At 42.2% G+C, this 17,040-nt stretch overlaps 1 protein-coding gene across 1 annotated transcript in view; it reads right to left on the reverse strand.

The window, feature by feature from the left end:
* enc3 (ectodermal-neural cortex 3) overlaps positions 1 to 16,554 on the reverse strand; it is a 52,958-nt gene extending 36,404 nt beyond the window's left edge. The window contains exons 1-2 of the mRNA XM_061976198.1: positions 16,316 to 16,554; positions 5,275 to 6,305 (exon numbers count right to left, since the gene is read on the reverse strand). Coding sequence (XP_061832182.1) covers positions 5,275 to 6,297 — 1,023 coding nt within the window. The 5' untranslated portion in view covers positions 6,298 to 6,305; positions 16,316 to 16,554. The remainder of the gene's footprint in view (positions 1 to 5,274; positions 6,306 to 16,315) is intronic.
* Between the last annotated feature and the right edge of the window lie 486 nt (positions 16,555 to 17,040).

A 17,040-nucleotide genomic window follows, 5' to 3' on the forward strand; every position in this document is an offset into this window, starting at 1 on the left:
CGTTAGCATTAGCTAATATGCTAACAGGTTTACGGGTGTCTGTGTTAGTATTATTAACTTACAATGCAATCCTTTATTTATGTTGTTTCAGTTTTACTCCTCAGTAAGTCCACCAAAACGTCACCGTGGAGTTATTGAGTTTATTTAGCTGATTGGAGAGCTAGCTTCCGCAGCTAGTGGGTCCATGACCATGACTTCTGTTTTGTTTGAGCAGCCGTTTTACTGCCGTGTTACGGACACCCTTTAGAAGCAATAAAGTTAAAGTTAGAGTACCACTGATAGTCACACGCACACTAGGTGTGGTAAAAGTACTCTCTGCATTTGACCCATCCCCTTGTTCAGGTCAGGGGAGCAATGACATACCTGCCAACTTTTGAAATCAGAAAAACCTAGTAGCCAGGGTCCAAGGGCCGCAGGCCCCGGTAGGTAGAGGACCAAGTCCTGGTGGAGGGTTCAGGGCTTATTATTAATTATTTTGACAGTTAATGCCAGTTATCCTGTCAACCTTTCACAAGACTTCAATTTGTTAATTGAAAGTATAAACACTTTTTACAGTAAACAAATGGTAAAACAGTACTAAACAATTCCATTAAAAAAAAAAATTGGTGTCATTATTAACTTTCTGTCCAAGCTTGTATAATCTACTGCCTTGTTCAATTGTAAAAAAATATTCTGTGCCTAAAATTCACATTTCTATCACAATTATCATACTGTAAACATGGTAAGCTAACTTCATTAAAATTAATAGTCCTGTCAATAGCATGGAATTACAATTCAAATGTCGTTTTTTTGTAAGCCTTTCAAAAGAATTCAAAATATGAAAAATTAACGAAAATTAATTTAAGCCATCAGACACTTGAAAAGTGGCACATCACATCTCTAATGTAATCATTTTAACTTTTCAACAGAAATAGCACTGCAAAAATATTAAGGACATACTTCTGTATTTTGGTAGTTATGCTGTCAACATTTAACACGATTTCTTCAACTTGGACTTGAAAGCATAAATAGTATAAACACTTTTAACAGTATAACAGTACTAAACAATTCCAATAGATAACATTGGTGTCATTACCTTTTTGTGGCTAAAATCCAAATTTATTCTATCAGATTGATCATACTGCAAAAATGATATGGTAACTTTATGATAAGTTTACTTGAAGTGGCATAAAACACTGAAAGTGATTGTTCCTATAACCCCTTTGTTTCAAATGTTTGTTCCACTTGTGGCAGTCGGGCACCAGCATACCGTCTTTGACAACTTGAAGTGGCATAAAACACTGAAAGTGATTGTTCCTATAACCCCTTTGTTTTAAATGTTTTATGCCACTTCAAGTTGTCAAAGACGTGCTGTGAAATACAGCCGACAGGATTGCGCACCAAACACGAAGCAAGGCCAAAGCGCATGCATGGTGCAGGAGAACAAAGGACTTCTTTCATTTAAGGTTTGTGATAAACCATCAAACTCATTCGTTAAAAGGACTCTATAGTAAGGCTGAAACGACGCGTCGACGTAGTCGACGTCATCGGTTACGTAAATATGTCGACGCCGTTTTTGTGCGTCGGCGCGTCGCATATTTACGTCACACTACTGTCATGGCGGAGCGCAAAGCAGACGATGCGAGCGACGGGAAAAAAGCACGCCAAAAGTCGTCAAAAGTGTGGGAGTATTTCAATAAACGGCCTAATAATGTTGTTGTATGCACAGTGTCGAGCGGAAATGGCCTATCATAGCAGCACAACGGCTATGAACGAACATTTGAAAAGAAAACCGACAGCGTTCTTGCCATCACCATCAACTAGTCAATCGTCCGCGTGAGTATACGTTGTCATTATTACACAAAAACATGAATGTGTCATTTGTATCTGCGTTGTAAATTCATAAACTAAAGCACCGTTTGCTCTGAGAGGCGCGTTTGGCGTGCCTGTTCAGTGTTTACAAAGACGCGCTCCTCTTTAACGCTGTGGAGAGGCGGCGGCGGCGAGCGAGTGGCGAGGCGGGGCGCGCCGGGAGCGACGCCGCAAGAGACAGGGGACGACGAGCGAGCGAGGAAGAGGAGCTGAAAAGCGAGGAAAGAAAGAGAAAAGACTTTGTGTAAAATTAAAAGATTGTAAACCTGGCAAAGCCGTCTGGCGTTCAGTCTGTCGGTCCTGAAAGAACCCCACGGCACAAGACGTGTCACAAACGCTAACGTTAATTAGTTGTGCAAATACCTTTTACAACATTAACAGTTACATATACTATGTACAAACCAACAATTAACTTTCACTTTAATCATACTATCATTGTTGTGTTATTAAGCAAAATAAGCAATACTTTTACTTTTGTTGAAATGTTTACACTGTACACTTTTTTGTATTGGATGTTTGGCTTTATTTTTGCACATTTTAGCAAATAAGCAATACTTTTACTTTTGTTGAAATGTTTACACTTGTTACAGAATATTTCCCTTTTGCACTTTTTTGTATTGGATGTTTATCTTTATTTTTGCACATTTTAAAGCAAAATAAGCAATACTTTTACTTTTTAAATGCTTATACTATTCCAGAATATTAAGATTTGCACTGGATGTTTACTTTTATATTTGCACATTAAAAATCAAATAAGCTACTTTTAATTTTGTTAAATGTTAAAAGTTTTAAATGTTTACATTGTTACAGAATATTTTGTCATGTTGTTGTCAATGTTGACTGAGTGGCCATACCTTTTTTTTTTGTAAATAAAAGCCATGCCTTTTGAAAAAACTGGCCTACATTTATTTTTTCCTCTTCATTTTAAATTAAAAAAAAAAATCGGTAAAAGGAAAAATAATCTATAGATTAATCAAAAAAATAATCTATAGATTAACCGATTAATCGAAAAAAATAATCTATAGATTAATCGATAGAAAAATAATCGTTAGCTGCAGCCCTACTCTATAGTAATATAAAGCAAGTTTTTCTGGACATTATCATGCAAGAAAAGTTTATTTTTGGGACCGCCATCACCGCGTAATGATTTTTAAAGGTTGCATTACAAACATGTAACTGTCCCATGTGATCAGCCAGTGCGATTGGAAGTCCATGCTCAATTATTGCCTCCGTAAATAAAACTTCGGCATTTATCACATCCAAAGAATCTGTTTGGGCGACGAAAAACGTTGACAGTTTCCCACATGTATCGCTAGCAACGGCATTAGACTTGTGTTTTTTTGTCCCAACGTGGTCTTTTACATCGCTAATTCCTCCGTGTCCGATCGAAAAATCTTGTCTGCACAAGGTGCAATTCGCGTAGTTTTCACCCTTTTTTTTTTTTTTAAATGAATGAAAAACCGTATTTTTTATCACTGCAACCGTAACCCGGAATAGGTTGATGAAAACCGTACGAATTACGGGAAAACCGGAGTAGTTGGCAGGTATGCAATGAGCAGCAGCGGTGGCCACGCTCGCGAATCATTTTGGGTTAGGTATGTAAATAAACATCTGCAAAGTCTTTCTGTGTAAATAACTCATTTCACCACGTACAGTGGGGCAAAAAAGTATTTAGTCAGCCACCAATTGTGCAAGTTCTCCCACTTAAAATGATGACAGAGGTCTGTAATTTTCATCATAGGTACACTTCAACTGTGAGAGACAGAATGTGAAAAAAAAATCCAGGAATTCATATTGTAGGATTTTTAAATAATTTATTTGTAAATTATGGTGGAAAATAAGTATTTGGTCAATGACAAAAATTCAACTCAATACTTTGTAATATAACCTTTGTTGGCAATAACAGAGGTCAAACGATTACTATAGGTCTTTACCAGGTTTGCACACACAGTAGCTGGTATTTTGGCCCATTCCTCCATGCAGATCTTCTCGAGAGCAGTGATGTTTTGGGGCTGTCGCCGAGCAACACAGACTTTCAACTCCCTCCACATATTTTCTACGGGGTTGAGGTCTGGAGACTGGCTAGGCCTCTCCAGGACTTTCAAATGCTTCTTACGGAGCCACTCCTTCGTTGCCCGGGCGGTGTGTTTGGGATCATTGTCATGCTGGAAGACCCAGCCACCTTTCATCTTCAAAGCTCTCACTGATGGAAGGAGGTTTTGGCTCAAAATCTCACGATACATGGCCCCATTCATTCTTTCCTTAACACGGATCAGTCGGCCTGTCCCCTTAGCAGAAAAACAGCCCCAAAGCATGATGTTTCCACCCCCATGCTTCACAGTAGATATGGTGTTCTTGGGATGCAACTCAGTATTCTTCTTCCTCCAAACACGACAAGTTGAGTTTATACCAAAAAGTTCTATTTTGGTTTCATCTGACCACATGACATTCTCCCAATCCTCTGCTGTATCGTCCATGTGCTCTCTGGCAAACTTCAGACGGGCCTGGACATGCACTGGCTTAAGCAGGGGGACACGTCTGGCACTGCAGGATTTGATTCCCTGTCGGCGTAGTGTGTTACTGATGGTAACCTTTGTTACTTTGGTCCCAGCTCTCTGCAGGTCATTCACCAGGTCCCCCCGTGTGGTTCTGGGATTTTTGCTTACCGTTCTCATGATCATTTTGACCCCACGGGATGAGATCTTGCGTGGAGCCCCAGATCGAGGGAGATTATCAGTGGTCTTGTATGTCTTCCATTTTCTGATAATTGCTCCCACAGTTGATTTTTTCACACCAAGCTGCTTGCCTATTGTAGATTCACTCTTCACAGTCTGGTAAAGGTCTACAATTATTTTCCTGGTGTCCTTCGACAGCTCTGTGGTCTTGGCCATAGTGGAGTTTGGAGTCTGACTGTTTGAAGCTGTGGACAGGTGTCTTTTATACAGATAACCAGTTCAAACAGGTGCCATTAATACAGGTAACAAGTGGAGGACAGAAGAGCTTCTTAAAGAAGAAGTTACAGGTCTGTGAGAGCCAGAGATCTTCCTTGTTTGAAGTGACCAAATACTTATTTTCCACCATAATTTACAAATAAATTCTTCAAAATTCCTACAATGTGATTTCCTGGATTTTTTTTTCACATTCTGTCTCTCACAGTTGAAGTGTACCTATGATGAAAATTACAGACCTCTGTCATCATTTTAAGTGGGAGAACTTGCACAATCGGTGGCTGACTAAATACTTTTTTGCCCCACTGTATATATCTGCGGATAATATATGGAAAAATATGTTTTTCTTCTCAAATTTAGTGGGTGCGGCTTATACACCGGTGCGCCCTATAGTCCGGAAAATAGGGTCCGTTTATTTTTCATACACATAGCAGCCCTGGAATAGGCTAATTAAAATGGTTGACGTAACGTTTACCTTGCAGCCGATGGCGCAGGCGCTGCACTCCTTCCTGGGGCTGGGGATGTCGGTTTTGGGCGTGATCTCTTTGGTCTTGTTGTCGATGACGTAGACCTTGTCGCACATGAAGGTCTGCCCGCCGAGCAGCAGCAGGGCCTGGCTGACCTTCCTGGGCCGGGCGCAGAATCCCGTCACGATGCCGTCGTTCTGCAGGATCCGCATCTTGCAGCGCACGGCGTCCTCCACGATCTCCCGGCCCACCTTGTGGCACATGACCAGCTCCTCCGAGGCCACGTTGTTGAGCAGGTACGTCTCCGGCAGCAGCGCCAGGCGGACGCAGCGCAGCAGCTCCGGCAGCTCGCCGTGCCGCCGCTCCATGTCGGCCTTGACCCAGTCGATGACGGCCTCGTACACTAAGCTCTCGTCCTCCACCTCCAGCTCCTCGCTGAGCGTCAGCTCCCGCACTTTGTCCCTGGGGAGGTTGAGGAAGTCCTCGGTTTTGTAGAGCGTGGCGAAGTCGGCGAGACACATCCGCCACGAGAGCTCGTACAGTCTCTGGCACTGGTGGGCGTCCGACAGCAGCATCATGCCCAGGCAGTTGGACTGGTGCAGGTTCTTCTCCAGGAACTCCGCCGCAGCGTCGCGGATGTCGTGAAACTGGAGCATGTCGCCCGCCTCTAAGAGGGACTCTGCGTTCTCCTCGTTGATGATAACCCGCGCCGAGTAGGCGTAGTCCAGCAGCAGCTCCAGCACCTCCGGGTGCAGCGAGTCGTGGAAGTCCACCTCGGCGTCGCGGCTCTCCCGCAGGCCGCCGCTGAACATGGCCTCGAAGTAGCGGCTGCAGGAGGCCAGGACGGCGCGGTGGCACGGGAAGGCCTGCTTCCCGGCCTTCAGGACCACGTCGGTGAAGACCTTGCGCTTGCGGAGCAGGTTGAGCTGCGTCAGGAGGCTGTCGGCGTGCGACGTCTTGTGGAAGAGGTGGATGTTCATGGAGCCCGAGCTGGAGCGGGACTTGCGGTTTTCGTGGCTGCTGACGGACATCTTGGATTCTGAAGGAACGAAAAGAGGACCAGCATTAAAGATCGGAAATTCACTCGTCGCCACTCAAACAAAGCCCACCTCAACTGAAATGACACTTTTTCCACTGAAATTGTGGCTAAAAGTTTGCCTTGGTTTCAGATGATATTTGGACTGTATCAGTCAATTCTCAGTTTGTCGCTGATCTCGTGACACAAGCCGACAATATACTTATAATGGGGGAATTTAATATCCATATGAATACCCCAGGGCAGCACGGTGGAAGATGGGTTAGTGCATCTGCCTCACAATACGAAGGTCCTGAGTAGTCTTGGGTTCAATCCCGGGCTCGGGATCTTTCTGTGTGGAGTTTGCATGTCCTCCCCGTGACTGCGTGGGTTCCCTCCGGGTACTCCGGCTTCCTCCCACTTCCAAAAGACATGCACCTGGGCATAAGTTGATTGGCAACACTAAATTGGCCCTAGTGTGTGGATGTGAGTGTGAATGTTGTCTGTCTATCTGTGTTGGCCCTGCGATGAGGTGGCGACTTGTCCAGGGTGTACACCGCCTTCCGCCCGATTGTAGCTGAGATAGGCTCCAGCGCCCCCCGCCACCCCAAAGGGAATAAGCGGTAGAAAATGGATGGATGGATGAATACCCCATCAAACCCTCCGTGCGTGGCGCTCCAGACTATAATTGCTAGCTGTGGCCTTATACACTTCGAATATGATAATGATATTTGCGCTTTATCAGATGATATTTGGACTTTATCAGATTATATTTGGACTTTATCAGTGAATGGTATTTGGACTTTTATCAGTGAATTTTCAGAGTTTGTCGCTGATCTAGTGACACACGCCGACAATATACTTATAATGGGGGAATTTAATATCCATATGAATACCCCATCAGACCCTCCGTGCGTGGCGCTCCAGACTATAATTGCTAGCTGTGGTCTTACACAAATAATAAATGAACTCACGCATTGCAACGGTAATACGTGGCTAAAAGTTTGCCTTGGTTTTTTCGTATATCGTCTTAGTTATCATACGGGCAAACATTGCACATACTAATCCCATCGTTCCAGTGTCCAAACAAAGAACTCAGTGTCCGTGCATTTTCATTGAGTGCTAAACAATCCACCGTGGGGCCAAAGAAAATTGTGAGTGGGAAGGAGAGAAACACTATTGAACACAAAATATTACAAGGGAATTCTTATTTGGAAATAGGGGTGTCACCATATACCTTCGAATATGATAATGATATTTGCGCTTTATCAGATGATATTTGGACTTGATCAGATTATATTTGGACTTTATCAGTGAATGATATTTGGACTTTTATCAGTGAATTCTCAGAGTTTGTCGCTGATCTAGTGACACACGCCGACAATATACTTATAATGGGGGAATTTAATATCCATATGACTACCCCATCAGACCCTCCGTGCGTGGCGCTCCAGACTATAATTGCTAGCTGTGGTCTTACACAAATAATGAATGAACCCACGCATCGCAACGGTAATACGATATATCTAGTGCTTGTCAGTGGTGTCACCTCCTCCAAAGTTATGATACTCCCGTATACTAAAGTAACGTCCGATCATTACCTTATACAATTCGAATTTGAAGTTCTGACTCATTGTCAACAAGCTAAAAATAATAATAACTGCTTTAGCAGCCGCAACATTAATGCTGCCACAACGATGACTCTTGCTGGCCTACTGCCTTCGGTAATGGCACCATTCCCAAATTATGCGGGCTCTATTGATAACCTCACTAACAACTTTAACCACGCCCTGCGTGAAACCATTGATAGTATAGCACCGCTAAAGCTAAAAAAGGGCCCCTAAAAAGGCGTACCCCATGGTTTACAGAAGAAACTGGCCGATACTGAGATTGATCTGATACCTTATCAGCAGGAATCGTACATATTGGTATTATTTCGCAGAGAGGAATGTGGGGAAAGCTTTGATCAAGTGAAATTAGTCAACATTATTATTAATCGTTGTTTTTTGACAGCACAATAGTCACAATAATTCACGAATTTAAGTTCATTATGCAGTAAGCTGGATGATGCGGACACAATTGTTACTGGATACTTTATAAGTATAATAATACTTATAAATTAAATAACATGCAACTACAATTAGTTGATACTTGTTTAAATGGACAAATGTGCTGTTTTTTTGTTCAATGATTATTACGTATGTCTAGCTCGTGTGCTATTGTGTGCTTAGCTGTTTTGTAGCGGATAGCTCCTAGTAGCCTACAGCCTAGTCCATCCATCCATCTTCTTCCGCTTATCCGAGGTCGGGTCGCGGGGGCAGCAGCTTAAGCAGGGAAGCCCAGACTTCCCTCTCCCCAGCCACTTCGTCCAGCTCCTCCCGGGGGATCCCGAGGCGTTCCCAGGCCAGCCGGGAGAGATAGTCTTCCCAGCGTGTCCTGGGTCTTCCCCGTGGCCTCCTACCGGTCGGACGTGCCCGAAACACCTTCCTAGGGAGGCGTTCGGGTGGCATCCTGACCAGATGCCCGAACCACCTCATCTGGCTCCTCTCGATGTGGAGGAGCAGCGGCTTTACTTTTAGCTCCCCCCGGATGACAGAGCTTCTCACCCTATCTCTAAGGGAGAGCCCCGCCACTCGGCGGAGGAAACTCATTTGGGCCGCTTGTACCCGTGATCTTGTCCTTTCGGTCATGACCCAAAGCTCATGACCATAGGTGAGGATGGGAACGTAGATCGACCGGTAAATTGAGAGCTTTGCCTTCCGGCTCAGCTCCTTCTTCACCACAACGGATCGATACAGCGTCCGCATTACTGAAGACGCCGCACCGATCCGCCTGTCGATCTCACGATCCACTCTTCCCCCACTCGTGAACAAGACTCCGAGGTACTTGAACTCCTCCACTTGGGGCAAGATCTCCTCCCCAACCCGGAGATGGCACTTCACCCTTTTCCGGGAGAGAACCATGGACTCGGACTTGGAAGTGCTGATTCCCATCCCAGTCGCTTCACACTCGGCTGCGAACCGATCCAGCGAGAGCTGAAGATCTTGGCCAGAGGAAGCCATCAGGACCACATCATCTGCAAATAGCAGAGACCTAATCCTGCAGCCACCAAACCAGATCCTCTCAACGCCTTGACTGCGCCTAGAAATTCTGTCCATAAAGGTTATGAACAGAATCGGTGACAAAGGGCAGCCTTGGCGGAGTCCAACCCTCACTGGAAACGTGTCCGACTTACTGCCGGCAATGCGGACCAAGCTCTGGCACTGATTATACAGGGAGCGAACTGCCACAATAAGACAGTCCGTTACCCCATACTCTCTGAGCACTCCCCACAGGACTTCCCGGGGTACACGGTCGAATGCCTTCTCCAAGTCCACAAAACACATGTGGACTGGTTGGGAAAACTCCCATGCACCCTCAAGGACCCTGCCGAGAGTATAGAGCTGGTCCACAGTTCCACGACCAGGACGAAAACCACACTGTTCCTCCTGAATCCGAGGTTCGACTATCCGGCCGTAGCCTCCTCTCCAGTACATCTGAATAGACCTTACCGGGAAGGCTGAGGAGTGTGATCCCACGATAGTTGGAACACACCCTCCGGTTCCCCTTCTTAAAGAGAGGAACCACCACCCCGGTCTGCCAATCCAGAGGTACCGCCCCCGATGTCCACGCGATGTTGCAGAGTCTTGTCAACCAAGACAGCCCCACAACATCCAGAGCCTTAAGGAACTCCGGGCGGATCTCATCCACCCCCGGGGCCTTGCCACCGAGGAGCTTTTTAACAACCTCAGCCCCAGAAATAGGAGAGCCCACCACAGATTCCCCAGGCCCTGCTTCCTCATAGGAAGACGTGCTGGTAGGATTGAGGAGGTCTTCGAAGTATTCCCTCCACCGATCCACAACATCCGCAGTTGAGGTCAGCAGAACACCATCCTCACCATACACGGTGTTGACACTGCACTGCTTCCCCTTCCTGAGGCGGCGGATGGTGGTCCAGAATTGCTTCGAAGCCGTCCGGAAGTCTTTTTCCATGGCCTCCCCGAACTCCTCCCATGTCCGAGTTTTTGCCTAGTATATTTTGTAAATGACTCTAGTGAAATAGAACAAATTGTGTGCTTATTAGAGGACATTTAGATGTTAACTGTCCTTCCAACTTTGCACAAGTAAACTGCATGTATCGCACATAGTATCACACACAAGTCAACACGCCGCGGGATTGCTCGTATCGCCCATGATATCACACACACACACAAGTAAATGCGTAATCAATCCCTCTTGCAAAAAGAACCGGTTAAATAAATCCAGTAATAAGGCTGGGCAATAAAAAGATATCAATATATATTGCGATACATACGTTATTGATATCAATAAAAAAATGCAATCAATAATTCTTTTATACTTCTTTTTTCGGAAGAACACGGGAGTATGGAAGCATGGTTGATTTCACGAACAACGGCACTCGCTCTCTGGTGACCGAGCAACGCAGGAAGTGATCGCTGAACAATGGGAGTGGCAATCAAGTGACAGTATCAACTTTCACGTTTTGGTCGATCTTTTGCATGGAGTGAGAAAAGAAAGTCAAAATGAATAAATTGAGGATAAAAGAGGAACAGTCAAATGGACAGTTTTGACCAATGTGGTCTGTAAATGATGCAAGGCGCTTGTCCCCACCGGGACCGTGCTCGCCCTTTAGAGCACAGCTGTAACTTTCCTTGCACTTTTTCCATACACTTTATGAAGCATTTCTTCCATATTCCTTATTTTTGGACCTTAATTTTTGATTTTACAATAGTGTTTACATTTCATATGTTTTATTAATGTCCATAGGGCATAAAAAATATCAATAATCATCGATACTTATATGGCGATACAGTTTTTGCCCAGCCCTAACAGGAAAAGGCCTAATATGGACATATGACGTGTGTATATAAATGTCTGTATGGTAATATATTCCAATAAAAGTCTGCTCCATGTGTCACCGGGGGGGGGGGAATGAACTTTAGTCCGTTAAAAGGCGAGTCGACACAACACACCCTTGTAGAAAATCCCAATAAAATGTGTGTGATGGTGCACACAAGCGGCCTTTGCACGCGCTCCTGCTCCTTGCATCACACTTTTCCACCCCTATAAACTTTACAAAAGGCAGGATTACTTTTTTTTTTTTAAAGCAGACATAAGCAGTCATGTCTGGCTTCTTTCAGGAAAATCTAAACTAATGTGAAGATAATAAATCACAATTAGAATCCAAAATGACAGGCAAAAAAAAACAGCTGTAAGAAGCCTTAGCATACATTAAACAGTGTTTCCTTGACATACATTCATTTACTTGTGGCGGCTCGCCACAAGTAGACTTGACATGACTTCATCGCACCACCACTTAAATGCATAATAATGTCTGTAAATGTAGCTTTTTGGTACCGTAAATAGCATCAAAACATCATTCATTTACTTGTGGCGGCTCGCCACAAATAGATTTGACATGACTTTATCCCACCGCCACTAATAATCGCATAATTTCTGTAAATGTAGCTTCTCGGTACACTAAATAGCATCAAAACATCATTTATTTACTTGTGGCGGCTAGCCACAAATAGATTTGGCAATATTTCATCCTGTCGCCACTCATGAAAACATAATGTCTGTAAATGTAGCTTTTTGCTACCGTAAATAGCATCAAAACATCATTCATTTACTTGTGGCGGCTCACCACAAATAGATTAGACATGACTTTATCCCACCGCCACTCATAAACACATGATAATGTCTGTAAATGTAGCTTTTTGGTAGCGTAACTAGCATCAAAACATCATTCATTTACTTGTGGCGGCTCGCCACAAATAGATTAGACATGACTTTATCCCACCGCCACTCATAAACACATGATAATGTCTGTAAATGTAGCTTTTTGGTAGCGTAACTAGCATCAAAACATCATTCATTTACTTGTGGCGGCTCGCCATAAGTAGACTTGACATGACTGCATCGCACCGCCACTTAAATGCATGATAATGTCTGTAAATGTAGCTTTTTGGTATAGTAAATAGCATCAAAACATCATTAATTTACTTGTGGCGGCTTGCCACGAATAGATTTGACATGACTTTATCCCACCGCCACTAGTAATCGCATAATTTCTGTAAATGTTGCTTCTCGGTACACTAAATAGCATTGAAACATCATTTATTTACTTGTGACGGCTCACCACAAATAGATTAGACATGACTTTATCCCACCGCCACTCATAAACACATAATAAAGTCTGTACATGTAGCTTTTTGCTACAGTAAATAGCATTGAAACATCAATCATTTACTTGTGGCGGCTCGCCACAAATAGATTTGACATGACTTTATCTCACCGCCACTCATAAACACATAATGTCTATAAATGTAGCTTTTTTGGTCCGGTAAATAGCATCGAAACATCATTCATTTACTTGTGGTGGCTCACCACAAATAGATTAGACATGACTTTATCCCACCGCCACTCATAAACACATAATAATGTCTGTAAATGTAGCTTTCTTGGTACGGTAAATAGCATCGAAACATCATTCATTTACTTGTGGCGGCTCGCCACAAGTAGACTTGACATGACTTCATCGCACCGCCACTTAAATGCATAATAATGTCTGTAAATGTAGCTTTTTGCTACAGTAAATAGCATCGAAACATCATTCATTTACTTGTGGCGGCTCGCCACAAATAGATTTGACATGACTTTATCCCACCGCCACTAACAATCGCATAATTTCTGTAAATGTAGCTTCTCGGTACACTAAATAGCATTGAAACATTTATTTACTTGTGGCGGCTCACCACAAATAGATTAGACATAACTTTATCCCACTGCCAGTCATAAACACATAATAATGTCTGTAAATGTAGCTTTTTGCTACCGTAAATAGCATCAAAACATCATTAATTAACTTGTGGCGGCTCGCCACAAATAGATTTGACAAGACTTTATTTCATTGCCACTCATAAACACATAATGTCTATAAATGTAGCTTTTTAGGTACTGTAAATAGCATCGAAACATCATTCATTTACTTGTGGCGGCTCACCACAAATAGATTAGACATAACTTTATCCCACCGCCAGTCATAAACACATAATAATGTCTGTACATGTAGCTTTTTGCTACTGCAAATAGCATCGAAACATCATTAATTTACTTGTGGCGGCTTGCCACAAATAGATTTAACATGACTTTATCTCGCCGCCACTCATAAACACATAATAATGTCTGTAAATGTAGCTTTTTGCTACCGTAAATAGCACCGAAACATCATTCATTTACTTGTGGCGGCTCGTCAGAAATATATTTGACATGACTTTATCTCGCCGCCACTCATAAACACATAATGTCTGTACATGTAGCTTTTTGCTACAGTAAATAGCACCGAAACATCATTCATTTACTTGTGGCGGCTCGTCAGAAATATATTTGACATGACTTTATCTCGCCGCCACTCATAAACACATAATAATGTCTGTACATGTAGCTTTTTGCTACTGTAAATAGCATCGAAACATCATTAATTTACTTGTGGCGGCTCGCCACAAATAGATTTAACATGACTTTATCTCGCCACCACTCATAAACACATAATACAGTCTGTAAATGTAGCTTTTTGCTACAGTAAATAGCACCGAAACATCATTCATTTACTTGTGGCGGCTCGTCAGAAATATATTTGACATGACTTTATCTCGCTGCCACTAATAAACACATAATAAAGTCAGTACATGTAGCTTTTTGCTACAGTAAATAGCACCGAAACATCATTCATTTACTTGTGGCGGCTCGTCAGAAATATATTTGACATGACTTTATCTCAACCGCCACTCATAAACACATAATAAAGTCTGTACATGTAGCTTTTTGCTACAGTAAATAGCACCGAAACATCATTTATTTACTTGTGGCGGCTTGCCACGAATAGATTTGACATGACTTTATCTCGCCGCCACTCATAAACACATAATAATGTCTGTAAATGTAGCTTTTTGCTACCGTAAATAGCATCGAAACATCAATCACTTACTTGTGGCGGCTCGTCAGAAATAGATTTGACATGACTTTATCCCACCGCCACTCATAATCGCATCATAATTTCTGGAAATGTAGCTTTTTGCTACAGTAAATAGCACCAAAATATCAATCATTTACTTGTGGCGGCTCGTCAGAAATATATTTGACATGACTTTATCTCAACCGCCACTCATAAACACATAATAAAGTCTGTACATGTAGCTTTTTGCTACAGTAAATAGCACCGAAACATCATTCATTGACTTGTGGCGGCTCGTCAGAAATATATTTGACATGACTTTATCTCAACCGCCACTCATAAACACATAATAAAGTCTGTACATGTAGCTTTTTGCTACTGTAAATATCATTGAAACATCATTAATTTACTTGTGGCGGCTTGCCACAAATAGATTTGACATGACTTTATCCCACCGCCACTAATAATCGCATAATTTCTGTAAATGTAGCTTCTCGGTACACTAAATAGCATTGAAACATCATTTATTTACTTGTGGCGGCTTGCCACGAATAGATTTGACATGACTTTATCTCGCCGCCACTCATAAACACATAATGTCTGTAAATGTAGCTTTTTGCTACCGTAAATAGCATCGAAACATCATTCATTTTCTTGTGGCGGCTCACCACAAATAGATTAGACATGACTTTATCCCACCGCCACTCATAATCGCATCATAATTTCTGTAAATGTAGATTTTTGCTACCGTAAATAGCATCGAAACATCATTCATTTTCTTGTGGCGGCTCGCCACAAATAGATTTGACATGACTTTATCCCACCGCCACTCATAGTCGCATCATAATTTATGTAAATGTAGATTTTTGCTACAGTAAATAGCACCGAAACATCATTCATTTACTTGTGGCGGCTCGTCAGAAATATATTTGAGATGACTTTATCTCGCCGCCACTCATATACACATAATAATGTCTGTAAATGTAGCTTTTTGCTACTGTAAATAGCATCGAAACGTCATTAATTTACTTGTGGCGGCTTGCCACAAATAGATTTAACATGACTTTATCTCGCCGCCACTCATAAACACATAATACAGTCTGTAAATGTAGCTTTTTGCTACAGTAAATAGCACCGAAACATCATTCATTTACTTGTGGCGGCTCGTCAGAAATATATTTGACATGACTTTATCTCGCCGCCACTCATATACACATAATGTCTATACATGTAGCTTTTTGCTACTGTAAATAGCATCGAAACGTCATTAATTTACTTGTGGCGGCTTGCCACAAATAGATTTAACATGACTTTATCTCGCCGCCACTCATAAACACATAATACAGTCTGTAAATGTAGCTTTTTGCTACAGTAAATAGCACCGAAACATCATTCATTTACTTGTGGCGGCTCGTCACAAATAGATTTAACATGACTTTATCTCGCCGCCACTCATAAACACATAATACAGTCTGTAAATGTAGCTTTTTGCTACAGTAAATAGCACCGAAACATCATTCATTTACTTGTGGCGGCTCGTCAGAAATATATTTGACATGACTTTATCTCGCTGCCACTAATAAACACATAATAAAGTCTGTACATGTAGCTTTTTGCTACAGTAAATAGCATCGAAACATCATTCATTTACTTGTGGCGGCTCGCCACAAATAGATTTTAAATGACTTTATCTCACCGCCACACATAAACACATAATAATGTCTGTAATTGTCACCAGAGTAGATAGCATGGAAACCTTGTAGGCACCACCACAAGTAGATTACAGTCCTGTGGGAAACACCCGGTTTACAATCTACATAAAGATTAGGCAAGTTTATGGACTACAAGCTGAATCAGGTCAACAATAGAACCTTTGAGGGGACCAGTCTGGTCCACCACTTCAGATAAGTGCAACTTGAACAACAACAACAACAAAAAGTTAGGTTTCTTTCAAAATAAAAGACATTCTTGTGAATTTTAACTTGACAGGTTTGAGAACACATGAAGACGGTATTACCGTAATAACGGCAGCGGCGCGTATCCGGATTCTTTTTGTCGACGACTTCACGCGGAAGTTTGGTTTTCCTTCAATTTAAGCCGACCAGCATTTCCCAGTCGAGGACGATTCTCTGAGCCGAACTCCTCGACGACTTGTTGTCCATTTGTCTGGATCAGACTCGGCTTAGCAGACGGGAAGAGGAGTTAGGAGGCGAGTTAGGAGGCTAGTTAGCTCCAGCACAGCAGCTCAGGAGTGAAGGCTTGGTCATGCGCAGTAGAGACCATGCTTTGGAGTAGTAGGTGGGCGTGTCTTACACAGATATCTATACCCCCGGGCGGTATCGGGATCTGGCCGATAATTTTCACTTCTATTTAGTGTTTGTTATCAAAAATATTAGGTTTTTTTTAATCCCTCGGATATTTCTCCTCCTTTTATCCAATGATGTAGTGTGTGAATTATTATTATCATCATTTTTTTTAAAAATATATATAATGTATAAAGGCATAAATAATTAAGAAATATAAAGTAAAATAGTACTAAAAGTAAATAAATGAAATAGAATAAAATTAAAAACTTAACAAAAGTTTTTTTTTAAATGATTAAAAAAATTAGTAACTAAAAATAAACACAATATAAAAAATATATCGAAAAATAAAATAAGGCAGAAGTAAGAAATAAATAAAAACATACAAATGTAATCAAAATAAATATGTAAAATTGAGAACATAACAACAGTTTTGAAA

This window comes from Nerophis lumbriciformis, linkage group LG14 (assembly GCF_033978685.3).
Source record: "Nerophis lumbriciformis linkage group LG14, RoL_Nlum_v2.1, whole genome shotgun sequence".
Classification (NCBI taxonomy): Eukaryota; Metazoa; Chordata; class Actinopteri; order Syngnathiformes; family Syngnathidae; genus Nerophis; species Nerophis lumbriciformis.